Source organism: Gastrolobium bilobum, unplaced genomic scaffold, assembly GCF_033153095.1.
Source record: "Gastrolobium bilobum isolate Gb01-03AN ecotype WA unplaced genomic scaffold, APGP_CSIRO_Gbil_v1 utg1533, whole genome shotgun sequence".
NCBI classification, from domain to species: Eukaryota; Viridiplantae; Streptophyta; class Magnoliopsida; order Fabales; family Fabaceae; genus Gastrolobium; species Gastrolobium bilobum.
This window is the reverse complement of record NW_026897265.1, coordinates 263,119-277,991: the sequence shown is the minus strand read 5'-3', so window position 1 is coordinate 277,991 and position 14,873 is coordinate 263,119. Positions and strand designations below refer to the sequence as shown.

Genomic DNA, 14,873 nt, shown 5'->3' with positions numbered 1-14,873 from the left:
AAGGGTAAGTAGTGGAAAAAGAATCAGAACCTCGTCATGGGTAAATGTCAGAGAAGAGGGGTCATCTGTTGAGAAAAACAATAGAGTGAAGAATAGTGAAGCATACGCAGCATTAGCATAATATACTAAATGAAAAGTGTGTTCCAAGTAATAGTAATTTAAGGGTACGTGTAGTAATTTTTTAGTACCTGGGTATCACGATTATTGGAAATATAGTTGGAAAAAAAGGTGACCGGGAATAATACGAAAAAAGTGTTTGGTAAACCAAAATATTACCAGGAATATTTATTAACTTCACTGCACGGGTGTTTGGTTGATGTTAAAATATTACTGAAAAAATATGTAACTTTTACGAAACTACCCTCCCTCGTAATAGATCTGGTTACAGATTTGTGAAACAACACAAAACGAAGGCAACAAGAGTATATTTGTCTGCAAAAAAAGTAAATGGATATCCAATAGGTAGGTATAAAAAATTACCATGTTGAATTACGTATTTTTTTGGCGTGTTGGCAGTGTTAAATAGATACCTAGTCACAAAATAATCCAAGGCATAATTTATATTTTCTTTGTACCAAATATAAATATAAATAATTCCCACTACCAAATTCTTAGATATCCCTTTTATTACAATGTACCAAACAGACCCTAAAGGGAATTCACATAACAATGAAGATTAGGGCGTGGAGTCATGAATGTATATTTTCAGCAACTGAATATATCATTTTAGATTCTTTTGTCATTTGGATGATAGAATTTTTTTGTGACATAATGTAATACAAAATGTTGGAAATGCGTAATTAAGTGCATTATAATATTTATGAGAAAGTTGATCTTATCAAGTTTAATTGTTTTTTTTTTAATATCAACCAGTGTCCGAAGTTCTAATGGACCCAGCGGTTTCAAGTTCGTGTTTCACCACTCTCATCAAGAATTACTATTTCTTAAGGGCAAGTCAAATCCAAATGTTTAATTAGGTCGTGACTAGACCAATAATTCTTAGGTGGCTTTGGTTTTAGATAAGAAAGAAGAAACATTTACTTTTGTTTAACTTTCACGGGAAATGTGTCTTTTTTAATCTTAATCACACAAATTACATTAAATGTCATGCTATATCCAAAAGAATAATAATTAACATAGCAATCATAAATTGAATATACTCTTTTATCGTTATCAGGTAGCCAATTTAGGTTACTTAATTTTTTTTTTAATTAAAATGGAAATTCCCCACGGCCATCCCTAATGTACTTGATCGGTCAACTTATTATTCTATATAGAGTTAAGTACTATTTTGGTGCTGCAGTCCAAAATTTTTGGAAAGTAGAGTCCATCTACAGCCTTATCATTATCATACAAATTAACCATTATTATACAAATTAGGCTTATGCAAACAAGCACACGGAGATATCCTTGAAAAGAACACGACCACAGTTTTCAAACTAACCATATATTGTCATTTACTTATTAAAGTGAACTTGAAGTCATCTTTGGGATCTGGGTGGTTGTGAATTTTTTTTTGTTTTGGGACAATAAGTGGGTTTTGTGATCTTAACAAAGTTCCTTTCAGTATAAATGCTTTGCATAACTTAAAGGAATTTGGGTTTTAGTGTACTTTAAGAAAAACATTGGAATTATATAACCGTTTGATTAAAATAATAATAATAATTAAAATTGTGACAAAAATGTATATTATAAATCATAAAATTGTTAAAATTTTCTCTATTAAATTTTTAATTAACAACTTAAAATTATACCTTCACTCTATAAGAATAAAAAATACAACTTAAAATATAATTTTCATACTCTTCAATTAAATTCCCGGTTTTCTTGGATGTCTCGAGGGAAACGCGCCTTATACCTTAGTTCAAACAATTAATACAACTCAGATATGACAATGCTATTTTAATCCGAATTAATTCGATCCAAAAATTTAAGTTATTGAGTAAGGTTATATTAATTATTTATCTCTAACACATCTCTTCACATGAAAAAATCAGGGATGATGAAAATTGAACCTGTCACTGATGCTCCATAAAAGAAAGTGGGGTGGTGAGGATTGAACTCGTAACCTTGTGGTCACCTATGTTGCACCGACACTGACACGAGATATGAGATACGACACGACACGCTGACACGTTATTTCTAAAAAATATCATATTTTCTACACGTTAGGACATGTTTTGATATTAAATAATATTTTTAATATATATAGTATAAGGGATTTATAATTCTCCTTTAACCGCAAAAGTTTACAATTCTCCAGCAGACTCAGTTTGAGCGGGTCTCATAGATTAAAAAAAAGAAAAAGAAAAAGAAAATAAAAGCGCAAAGATCGATGGGTCAGCGGGAATGAGTTTTTTTTTTGCAGTTGAATGAGAAGTATAACTCCCATAATATAATTTATATTTAATACATATAACAGCCCATAATAAGTCATATAATCAATAAAATATTCAAAATTCATAACATAAATATAACCAAAAATAATTTTTCGTACCTTATTAATTTTTCATGTCAAATTCCATAATAAAAAAAATTGATTTATAATTTTTTTTCATGTTTAGTTAATAAAATAAAATTTAGACCTTAAAAAAAACGTGTCGAATTCGTGTTGGAACATTGAACGTGTGTCAAAAAAGCGTGTCGGAATGTGTCGGAACATGTCAGTGTCCGACACGCATTTTTCAAAGAAATTTGCATGTCCATGCTTTATAGGTGGTCAATGAAGCTCTGATACCATATAAAGAATCAATTCAACCCAAAACTTTAAGAGTTAAGATAATGGGTGAGGGCTCAAAACATTAAGATGTTGGGTAAGGGCCTTTTTAATGATTTATATTATTCTCAAACACACTTCGTCACGCAATAGCTCTTTGGGCTTGAAGCATGAATATTGCATAAACCCAATTTTTGTTCTTTTGGTTTACCTTATGCTTATTTTAATTTCACAAGTGAGGGACGGTAAAGATTGAACCTGTGATCTTGTGGTAACTGAAAGTCTGAAACTTTATATCATGTAAAGAATCAATTTAATCCAAAATCTTAAGGTATTGAGTAATAATTTTTTAATAATTTATATTATTTTTTAACAAATTCTTTCGTTAAGACGACATCAGAACAACATAATAAGGGAATAAAATGCCAAGAAAAATCAAGGTAGATTAAAGGCTATAGTGTAAAGCAAATCAATCATATGTCTAAATTAGTTATATTAGTTGCTGTGAAGTTGGATAAATATCCATTCATTTTAAAACATCTTATAGTCATACGAGGAAAAATATTTTCGGTATTACGAATTTAGTATATTTTTTATCAAATGAAAAAAATAACATATTTATATTTATCATTGTTTTTATGATTTTTTTATTTTTCTATGATTATCTTTCTTTTTGGAAAAAATAACGAATTTAGTATTCCCATTGCACCAAAAACCTACTCCATATGTTATAAAAAAAAAAAAAAAAACCTACTCCATATGATGATGTGCCATGCACCAAAATCGAGGAGCTAAACTATTCAGCAATGAGAAGAAAAAGAAAGAAAAAAAGAAAAAGAAAAAGAAAAATGGATTAGTTGGAATTATAAAAGCCATTCACCATGTGCCTCAGTCACTCTTTATCCAATGCTGTAGTAGACTGTAGACTCCACATTCTGTCTTCTTTAGTGAACCTTCAACTTTTTATTTCCACTTCGAGGCAATCCCTCTAATATGTTTATGTTACTTTTCCATCCGAAATACCGAATTAATGTGTTATTACGTGCAAGTGCTTTTATTATGTGAATTAATGTTGTTACTTTAAAAATTACACTTTTCACATTTTTTTATTATTATTATTAAATGAATTTTATTTAGATTTCACTACATAATTTGACCTTACTTCTTGTTTAATAAAATTCACATGAAATTTATTTATTAAGAATGAGTATATTATTAGCATTTTGCTTAAAATAATATTAGGAGTCGGTAATCTTTCCCAGTAAGTAATGTAAAACACCAAAAGGTCCAATCGATGTTCATATTTGTTTTCTAGCTGGGTATTGAGCTGGGGGCCGGCTGTGACAAATTTTGCAATGGCCCCTTGGCATGCTATTTGTGGCCACTTTTCCTCAATAATAGGAACCCTCATTTTCATGCGCTTCTTGACTCTTTAGAGTGATTAACAGATTAAGAATCCAAAATAGTAACCCAATCACCTAAATATATATATATATATATATATATATATATATATATAATTAATTGTTGTTGTTGTTGTTGAACTAACAGTGTAGTGTTCGGCATTGTTGTGAAAATCGAACTAGAATGACTGGGTTGACTCGGAATCCGGTGAACTGGTCATCTAATCGGTTCAGTTATCATATTGGATCGATAGTGTATCAGACCTGGTGCAACTTGGTCGGTGTTTGTGAAAAACTGGTGACCTGGCCCAGGTTTTTTTTTTTAAAAATATTTAAAAAAAAAAAGTTTTTCAAAAAAAAATCGTAATAGATATATTTGAGTGATCTGTTGCTTATTGACTTACATAAGTTGTGTACCTACAATTTTAATATTATATCAATTATATACTATGCAAGGAATTTTGATTTGATAGTTAAAGATGTCGTTTACCGAACTTGAAACACCAATATAACAAGTATTATGCGTTTGTTTGATCCTTTATTGAACAATAACATATAATTTATTATTTTTTATATTAAAATATTTAAAATTTATATTATTTTTTTCATTTATTTGAATATATTTATAATTTTTCTAATATAAATTATAAATTTATATATAATTATCGAATCATGCAACAATTCGACCAACGACTTCGATCGGATCTTCGACGGGACCGATTTTAATAAGGTGTTTCAGTTTAAACATTGTTCGAAAAAGATATTTCCTATTACGTGCTTGTCTTGTTTGTAACGGTCGCATGAAGCCAGAAACGTCCCAACTTAAACGAACGCCGTTATCGTTGCCCTTCATCGTCAATTGCCGTCCCATTGTTTTCAAACTTTTCATACATCATAACGATAACGCCTTCCATTTATTCTTCAATTACCTTTTCTTCCAGCTTCCACAACAGAGACACACTCACTCTCTCTATTTCTCTCAGTCATATTATATTAACGATTAACGATTAACCATTAAATAAATAAACTAAAACAAATGGTTCTGAAATGAAGTATCTGAGACTCTTCGATTCTCTCACTGCAAATTCCATCTGAATCAAACACTATAAACTCATTCAAACATCGGCAATTCATTCTCTGTTCTTTTTCCACCGTAAGTTCGGATTTCAATTCCACACTGATTTTTCTGTTCTTTTTTTAATTTCGATCTCATTGTCACTCACATTCACACAGAAAAAATGGCGGATCGCGGCAGATTCTATTGTTGAACACGGTTTGAACTGTTTTATATTGTTTTGTGAAATGGAGGCTCAGCAGAGGAGAGGTGGATTGGTGCCGTTGTCGCCGTCGCAAACGCCGCGCTCCGGCGACAAGCCGGCGCGAGATCTGCGATCTGCGGATTCTAATTCGAGTAGTAACAAGTATGATAAGGACAAAGGCGTCAATGTGCAGGTCCTTGTTCGTTGCAGGTCACTGAGTCAAACTCCTAGTTCACTTCATTGAGTTTAGTTTGTTTACGACTCGCCAAAATTAACTGATTGCGTTTTGCTTTGTTTTTTTGTTTTTTTTGGTTTTGTTGTCGTTTAGGCCATTGAGCGAAGATGAAGCGAGGTTGCATACACCGGTGGTGATTTCGTGTAACGAAGGTAGAAGAGAGGTTTTCGCTGTACAGAATATAGCCAATAAGCAGATCGATAGAACCTTCGCATTTGACAAGGTTCTTTGCTTGTTTTTGCTTTCTTATATGATTTTATGATTTCTGCATTCTGATTTCCAGAAAATAATAAGATTCTTGAATTGAATGTGAAGTATTCTCACTCACTCAGCTTCATTCACTATCAAACATAATCTTCAACATTTTTGTTATAGGTTTTTGGTCCTAATTCGCAGCAGAAAGAACTTTATGAGCAGGCAGTGTCTCCCATTGTGAATGAAGTGCTTGAGGGCTATAACTGCACCATTTTTGCGTATGGTCAAACAGGGACAGGGAAGACATACACAATGGAAGGAGGTGCAAGAAAGAAGGTTAGTTCATTTAGCCTGAGTCACTCTTTATAGTATTTCTTATTGCTTTGTTTTGAGTACATTCCTCTCTGCGTGTTTTTTTTTTAATTTTCTTCTGTAGAATGGAGAATTTCCGAGTGATGCTGGTGTCATCCCTAGAGCTGTGAAAGAGATTTTTGATATGTTAGAAGCTCAGAATGCTGAGTATAGCATGAAAGTTACGTTTCTAGAGCTTTACAATGAGGAGATAACGGATCTTTTGGCCCTTGAGGAGACTTCAAAATCAGTGGATGACAAATCTAAGAAACCTATAGCTCTTATGGAGGACGGGAAGGGGGGTGTTTTTGTCAGAGGTTTAGAAGAAGAGATTGTTTGCACTGCAAATGAAATTTACAAGATATTGGAAAAGGGTTCTGCAAAAAGGCGAACAGCTGAGACTCTTCTTAACAAACAAAGTAGCCGCTCTCACTCCATATTTTCTGTCACAATTCACATTAAGGAGTGTACTCCAGAAGGTGAAGAAATGATTAAATGTGGAAAGCTAAACCTCGTCGACCTCGCTGGCTCTGAGAATATTTCACGTTCCGGTGCAAGAGAGGTATCAAATGACTATGCTAGTTTTCAAGTTTGGTCGGTGTACATTTAAATGGTGTAATTTGGAATAGTATGACAGCCTTCTTGTTTTGTGTTATGGAAGACTAATTTAATCTAATTGCAAGATTATCGATATTGTAAAAATTATACCCCTTACTCCATTATAAAAATCAAATTACCCCTTGTCTATTTAGTCCTCTACAGTTCAGGTATTATCTCACTCTGACTTATTCTGCTACATTTGTCTGAAAAGATTGAAATGTTTTAGCTTTTTTGAGCTTCACTGGAAAGAAAATACTTGCAGGGTAGAGCAAGGGAAGCAGGGGAGATAAATAAAAGCTTGCTTACACTAGGTCGAGTGATTAATGCTCTAGTTGAGCACTCCGGTCATGTTCCTTATAGGTATGAATAGCTGCAATTCATCTGGTTAATTCTCATTGGCATTTTTTGATTCTGTTTTCAAACCTGGAGATAATGCTTTTTGTATTATGATGTCTCATTATATCAGGGATAGCAAATTAACAAGACTTCTAAGGGATTCCTTGGGCGGTAAAACCAAGACATGCATTATTGCCACAATATCGCCTTCTATTCACTGTCTGGAAGAAACTCTTAGTACCCTGGATTATGCAAACCGTGCCAAAAATATCAAGAACAAACCAGAGGTGACTTTTATAGTTCCTATTCTTTTTTGGTCAACCTTACCGTGCTTTATGTATCTCGGATCTGCTGTGCAACATATCTAATAGTTTGAAGTTGATTACTTTGTTAGGTAAATCAGAAGATGGTGAAATCTGCACTGATTAAGGATTTGTACTCTGAAATTGACAGACTGAAGCAAGGTTTTTAACTGTTTAACAGATTAAGATAGTTTCTATTACTCAGTCACTTCGCATTCTCCCTCTTTCACTTTTTCTCTGAAGAGAGAGAAAATAGCATCATGTGGATAAACTATTTTTCCTTTCAAGTTCAGTGCTAAATGTTGTATTTTTCACATATGCTGTACAGAGGTGTATGCTACAAGAGAGAAGAACGGAATCTATATGCCACGTGATCGTTATCTTCATGAAGAAGCGGAGAAGAAGGTTTCTTTACCCTATTTTAATATGAATTGGGAATACAGTTATACTTTTGAATCATTGCTATTACTAAATCTATGTTCTCTAGGCCATGGCTGAAAAGATAGAACGCATGGAACTAGAAGGAGAGTCCAAGGACAAGGTATATTCAATCATAAATTATTCCAATATAGTTATTATGATTGCTTGTTTGGGTATTGAAATACGTCACATAACTTGTGAGAAGCAACTGATGGAACTTCAAGAACTCTACAATTGTCAGCAACTTTTGACTGCTGAATTAAGTGACAAACTTGAAATAACCGAGGTAAAAAGTTCGTAAGAGGTGGCCATACCTTACTGATTTTTCTTTTGTTGTGAGCTTCTGATCTTGTTCAAGAGTTAAATTTACTTTTGGCGTATGCTATCTCAGAAAAGTCTGGAAGAAACTGAGCGGTCTTTGTTTGATCTTGAGGAAAGGCACCAACAAGCAAATGCAACAATTAAGGAAAAGGAATTTCTGATATCAAATCTACTGAAATCTGGTTAGACTTTTGTAATCATACCATTTATTCAAAATCATTTCTCTTGTTGTTTGGGTATTCCTTTTACCATACTTTTTATGAGTTGGTTGGTTGTTCAAAATCATTACTCTTGTCATTCCAAAGTAGTATGTAGTACTTTGTACTTTGTTTGATTTATTGATTTTGTTCTCTAATTCATGCTTTTTCCAGAAAAAGCACTAGTGGAGCATGCAATTGAGCTAAGAGAAGAGCTCGAAAGTGCTGCGTCAGATGTGTCAAACCTGTTTTCTAAAATTGGTTAGTATTATTCTCTAGTGATTTTTCTCGTGTACTGTCAATGGAAGGGAGGAATACATGGCTCTCTGCCATGAAGGATATGTTTGCTCATAAATTGTGTTTTTAAACCTTAGAGCGGAAGGACAAAATTGAAGAAGGAAATAGAATGATTATTCAGAAATTCCAGTCTCAGTTAGCTCAACAGCTTGAAGATTTGCACAAGATAGTTGCAGCATCTGTAATGCAACAAGAGCAGCAACTGAAGGAAATGGAGGAAGATATGCACTCTTTTGTATCAACAAAGGCAGAGGTGGTTTTCCATACGAGGCAACTATGCTTGTTACTTGTATAATTAGATTAACGAACTTTGTTTTTGTATGCTTCTTGAAGGCTACCGGAGATCTTAGAGTACGGCTAGGAAAATTTAAAAATATGTATGGTTCTGGCATTGAAGCTTTGGATAATTTAGCTGAGGAGCTTAAAGGGAGTAATCAGTTAACTCTCGAAGACTTGAATTCTGAAGTAGCCAAGCATTCATCTGCCTTGGAGGATGTAAGTGTCCCTTAGTCTCTATAAATTGATTCTATTTGAGCTTTCTTGATGTGTTTAACGTAATTTTTGTGCTTCAGCATTTTAAAGGAATTGCCTTAGAAGCTGAATCGTTACTAAATGATCTTCAAAGTAGTCTCCACAAGCAAGAGGCCAAGTTAACTGCTTATGCTCGTCAACAACGAGAGGTGCATGATTTATTGTTTCTTGGGTGAACTTTTTGAGTTTGAGATAGAGGTGCTGGGTTAAAACCCGTGGGCCAGCTCGCAAAGTTGTATATTTGGCCCTAACTCATTAGGGCCTTTTTTAATCCTAATCCTCAAAACTTCATAATTTAGCAGGTTGGGTTAGGGTTGGGTGGCTCACGGGCCAAACTCTTTCCTTTATCAAATTTTTCATTATTTAAAAAACTAAAAATTATATAAACTTAAATATTTATAAATATAAAATAAATTATAAACATAATATAAGTAAAAAAATTTGTGAATTTGATAGAGAATATAAGAGAAAGTGAAATATGAAAGAAAGAAAATGAACTGTAGTAAGAAAATCAAAGAAAGAATAAGATATGTTAAGAACTTTGGGATACATCACCCCAAAAGCTAGTTCAAAGGGTGGGAGTGCCCAAGACCTTATAAACTCCACATTAGTTGCACATACAACCAATGTGGGACTATATATCTCAACACACCCCCTCACACGAGAGCTCAAAGGGTGGGAGTGCCCAAGACCTTATAAACTCCACATTAGTTGCACATACAACCAATGTGGGACTATATATCTCAACACACCCCCTCACACGAGAGCCCATTGGGCTTGAAGAGTGTATGATGCAATAGGCCCAGCCTACTTGTGCTAAGAAATTCCACAAGAGAAAGTGGGGGCGGCGAGGATCGAACCCGGGACACGAGACTCTGATACCATGTTAAGAACCTTGGGATACATCACCCTAAAAGCTAGCTCAAAGGGTGGGAGTGCCTAAGACCTTATAAACTCCACATTAGTTGCACATACAACCAATGTGGGACTATATATCTCAACAAGATAAAAACAAGTATGAGCAAGGTAAGGAAATATTATTATATTCTGAATTCATCAAGTACCACTTTTTTCATCTAAGATATGTGTTTATACAAGACTCTAAACATAATTAGGGGAATAATTACAATTCAACACACCATTTAGGGGTGTTCATCAACTGATCCAAACCGCAGTGACCGGACCAAAAAACCGATAACCGAATAAACCGAAAACCGAAAAATCAAAAACCGAAAAAAATCGCAAATTTTAATTGGATTGGATCGGTTTTCGGATGGGTTGATGAAAACTGATCTAATATATTAATTTTTCTCTACCTACTTGGACTTTTCCCCAATCATAGCCCAAAAATTTCTAAACCTAAGACATGTTAGCCCATCAACTACACATAAGAAAAAATCTAATCACATCTCATCAATAAAATTTCATCTGTGTAGAGCTTCATATCTCATTGCCAAAAGAAAAAACTATATTATCGTTTACTGAAGCTTTTGTATTTCAAAATTATTTTTTTTACAAAGCTAATATATGCAAAAGATATTATTTGCACAATAATCATGAAACAAATTTTAGGATTTTCAAAAAACCGAAAACCGATTCAATCCAAACCAAAAAATTTGGATTGGATCGGATTGGATTTGAAAAAAAATCCAAATCGAATGGATGATTAAATGATCAAACTAAAGGTATTGGATCAGATGATTTTTGCTTCCAAAACCGATCCAATCCATACCGCAAACACCCCTAACACCATTAGTGTGATAGTTGTATAATATATCAAGGGTTATAAAAAAAAGAGAGTCACATGTTATGAACCATGTAAAAGGTAATCCATAATATATTATAACATTCTCCCTTGGATGCATTCTACAATTCAACACATAGTGTGATAGTTATAGAATACATCAAAGGTAATGAAAAACAAAGAGTCACATGTTATGAACCATATGAAAGGTCATCCATAATATTTTACAACACTCCCCTTTGATGTATTCTACAATTCAATACACTATTAGTATGATGGTTATAGAATACATCAAAGGTCATGGAAAACAAAGAGTTACATCTTATGAACTATGTGAAAGGTTATCCATAATATTTTACAACGCTCCCCTTGGATGTATTCTAATTCAACATATCATTAGTGTGATGATTATAAAATACATCAAAGGTCATGAAAAACAAAAAGTAATGTTATGAACCATGTGAAAGGTCATACATAATATTTTACAACAAAAATGAATTTTTCAGCAGTAATATGTTTCAACAGATAATTTCATCTGTGCATCAATAAAAATAAACTTTTCTATTGACATCTAAGCATGTTATATATCCAAATCTGTATTAAAACATATTCAATTATTCAATAGTTTTACTTTCAAATATATAGCATACCAAGAGCAGTTATTCAATACTGATATTAAAATCATTTTTCCATCGTTACTTTTAGTTTTCCACTAGAGTTGTTGTATTCAATTATGACTCCTTAGTGAGAAAATCGTTATTTGATGGCATCCTTTAATAATGAATTTAGTAAAGGTAGTAACTAAAATTTCACTCATATTAAAGTTTTGTTTACATTTTCACTTGTATATTTGTGTACAAATATTATTTTATTAAAAAAATTATAATTTGTATAAAATATGTAAAGAAAGTTTTAAATATTTATTTGTTAAAATATTTTTTAATGTATTGAATATGATAAAATATTTATCATTGGGTTCATCTACCACCGACCCCAAGTAGCTTGGGTTAAAAGTGTTGTTGATGTTGATTAAATATGATAAAAAAAATTTATGAAATTATAATTTTGAATGACACGCGTGCTGACGCTAACCCATAGGGTTTTTGACCTGTGCAGATTTTTATTATTAAAGTTCATTTGGCCCTGCAGGCTTTATGGCCCTGGCCCACCTGATCCATTTTACCAGCACTACTTAGAGATACTAAATTTTCTGCTATTGCAATTTGCATGTAGGCACATGCCAGAGCAGTGGAGACCACACGAGCAGTATCTAAAATAACCGTGAACTTCTTTGAGACATTAGACATGCATGCATTCAATCTGACCCAAATTGTGGAAGAAGCACAATTTGCCAATGATAAAAAATTGTGTGAACTTCAAAAGAAGTTTGAGGTGACTGCAGTGCTTTATTTCAGAACTGCAAAAATCATGATTGGATGTTTATTGTACCACTTTTTTAACTTCGACAAATTTCATTCTTCACTGGGCGTAGGAATGTACTGCGCATGAAGAAAAGCAACTATTGGAGAAGTTGGCAGAAATGCTAGCAAGCTCAAATGCCAGGAAGAAAAAACTGGTAGCTGTTGCTTTTAGACATTCTAAGCTTACCTACAGTAGCTTCCATAACTACCTTAGTGTAAGGTCTTACTATTCTTTTCTTGCCTATTAGGTTCAACTGGCAGTTGATGATCTTCGGGAGAATACAAACAGTAATATCAGTAAACTGCGGCAAGAAACATTAAGCATGCAAGATTCCACTTCTTCTGTTAAAGCAGAGTGGAGAGTTCACGTGGAAAAAACAGAATCCAACTATCATGAGGATACTTCTGCAGTAGAATCTGGAAAGAAAGACCTCGTGGAGGTTCTTCAGAACTGGTATGAACGTACTGGGATAATGCAAACTTTATCCTCTGCTGTATTCTCTTCTGTTCACTGAGCCCTACTCTGAACAAACATTGCAGCCTCAGCAAGGCCGAAGTAGGTGCGCAACAATGGAGAAATGCTCAAGAGTCCATGCTTAGTCTAGAGAAGAGAAATGCTGCTTCCGTGGATACTATTGTTCGGTAGGTTTTTCATATTCTGTTGGGATCAAAACTGTCTATATATTTGGTTCATTTTTTTCCCCAATTGCTTTCGATCAGGGGAGGAATGGAAGCTAATAAAGTCCTACGAGCCCGATTCTCAAGTGCTGTGTCAACTACACTTGAAGATGCAGAAACAGCAAACAAGGATATGAACTCATCCATTGAATGTCAGGATTTAGTCTCATACCTATGCATCATAAATGCCTTGGTTTAATCATACCATAAATACCAATTAAAAAGTTATTTACACTTGCAGATTCGTTGCAACTTGATCATGAAGCTTGTTGGAATCTGAACTATATGATTAACCCATGTTTTGGTGACTTAAGAGAATTGAAGGGTGGTCATCACGACAGAATTGTAGAGATAACTGAAAATGCAGGGAAATGTCTTCTTTGTGAATATGTGGTAAGAGACTTCACGCACTAATTCCGTGGATATATATATTGAAAATGCATTTCTCATGTTGCATGACAAATGAATAGTTGTTATGTTAAGAAAAAGACAAATTATATAATATGAAAAAAGTAATAGGGCACATTATTCAATGAATTTAACTTGTTTTTTTCTTAACATAACAACTATTCATTTGTCATGTAACATGACAAATGCATTTCCATATATATATATATATATATGAGGAAGGATATTCTTACTACTAAAATTTTATACTACTAACTTACTACCTGTCTAATCACCATTGAATCAAAGAGAAAGAATGCTAAAAAGTTTTTGAAAAAAGAGAAAATGATGATTAGATAGGTAGTAAGTTGATAGTAGAAGATTTTAGTAGTAAGAATATCCTTCCTCTATATATTAGAGAAGATTATATTTACAAACTTTTTGTTTACAAACTACACTAAGTATGATCGGTTATACTTCAATCAAGAGTGTATGATCGGTTACTTAGTGTAATTTGTAAAAAAAAAATTATAAACGAATACTTTCCTATGTGTATATATATATATATTCGGGTGTCAAACAATCCTCATCTTTTCAGCCAAGTAGTTAGAGAAAAGCAACTATTTTTAACATGTAGAGCATGAAGTATTTCACATGAAGCACCTATTTTTGTGCTCCACGAAATGGGAGTTATCTTTGGCTTCTGGACTCTAATTTTTTTTAATTTGAAACTACCATGCGAAATACAGGTAGATGAATCATCCTGTTCAACTCCAAGAAAGAGATCCTTCAATTTACCCAGTGTTTCATCCATAGAAGAACTAAGAACCCCATCATTTGAGGAATTACTGAATTCATTCTGGGATGCTAAATCTCCAAAACATGCAAATGGTGATGTTAAATACATTGGGGCATATGAAGCTTCTCAATCAGTTGGAGATTCCAGAGTTCCTCTCATTGCTATTAACTAGGACAGCCGAAACTCTGTAAATAGCATATTGTTCAGATATAATCCTATAGAAGTGAAGTATTCATTTTGCTTTTTTTTGGATAGAGAGCAAAAAAGAAGGAAAATAAAAAGGATACTGTTTGGGAAGGCAGAAATATGTAAAGGTTACCTTTTTTGCTTCCGTGTACATCTATTATTGATGTCAACTGAAATTGGATCATATTATGATTGTGGCGGGTTTGTATTGAATCTCAAGCGTTCCTGAACAATTTTATTATCGCGGCAAATGAGAGAGATAAGGGAGGGTATTAAGTGGCCTGAAGTATAAAAGTTCATTGGTTTCTTCCAGTAAACTAATCACCTACATTTCATTCAATATAATACATAAAGTTTCTGAAATCATTTCCAAGTAATTGAGAGATATTTTTATATACCTGAGTATTATATCAGTCCACTAAAAATGATACATAAAAACAGAATATGAATATATGCCATTAAAATTAAATTTAAAATGTCATATAATAAAATTTA

General features: G+C 33.2%; 1 protein-coding gene across 1 annotated transcript; it reads left to right on the top strand.

The window, feature by feature from the left end:
• Window positions 1–5,421: 5,421 nt before the first annotated feature.
• LOC133305600 (kinesin-like protein KIN-5D) lies at window positions 5,422–14,457 on the top strand. Its single transcript, XM_061505853.1, has 22 exons — window positions 5,422–5,588; window positions 5,707–5,836; window positions 5,989–6,144; window positions 6,245–6,721; window positions 7,022–7,119; window positions 7,226–7,382; window positions 7,490–7,559; window positions 7,726–7,802; window positions 7,885–7,938; window positions 8,023–8,103; window positions 8,209–8,320; window positions 8,510–8,596; window positions 8,710–8,885; window positions 8,966–9,127; window positions 9,205–9,312; window positions 12,141–12,299; window positions 12,400–12,483; window positions 12,577–12,782; window positions 12,869–12,970; window positions 13,049–13,158; window positions 13,248–13,399; window positions 14,143–14,457. The coding sequence occupies exons 1-22, from the start codon at window positions 5,422–5,424 to the stop codon at window positions 14,362–14,364; spliced, it is 3,147 nt and encodes a 1,048-aa protein (XP_061361837.1). The 3' UTR covers window positions 14,365–14,457.
• The last annotated feature ends 416 nt before the right edge of the window (window positions 14,458–14,873 follow it).

Bases quoted from the DNA above. Each gene is read 5' to 3' on its own strand.
- LOC133305600 (XM_061505853.1), top strand. From the start codon at position 5,422: ATGGAGGCTCAGCAGAGGAGAGGTGGATTGGTGCCGTTGTCGCCGTCG. The intron at 7,560-7,725 runs GTTTTTAACTGT...TATGCTGTACAG, and splicing joins AATTGACAGACTGAAGCAAG to AGGTGTATGCTACAAGAGAG. The intron at 8,104-8,208 runs GTAAAAAGTTCG...ATGCTATCTCAG, and splicing joins ACAAACTTGAAATAACCGAG to AAAAGTCTGGAAGAAACTGA.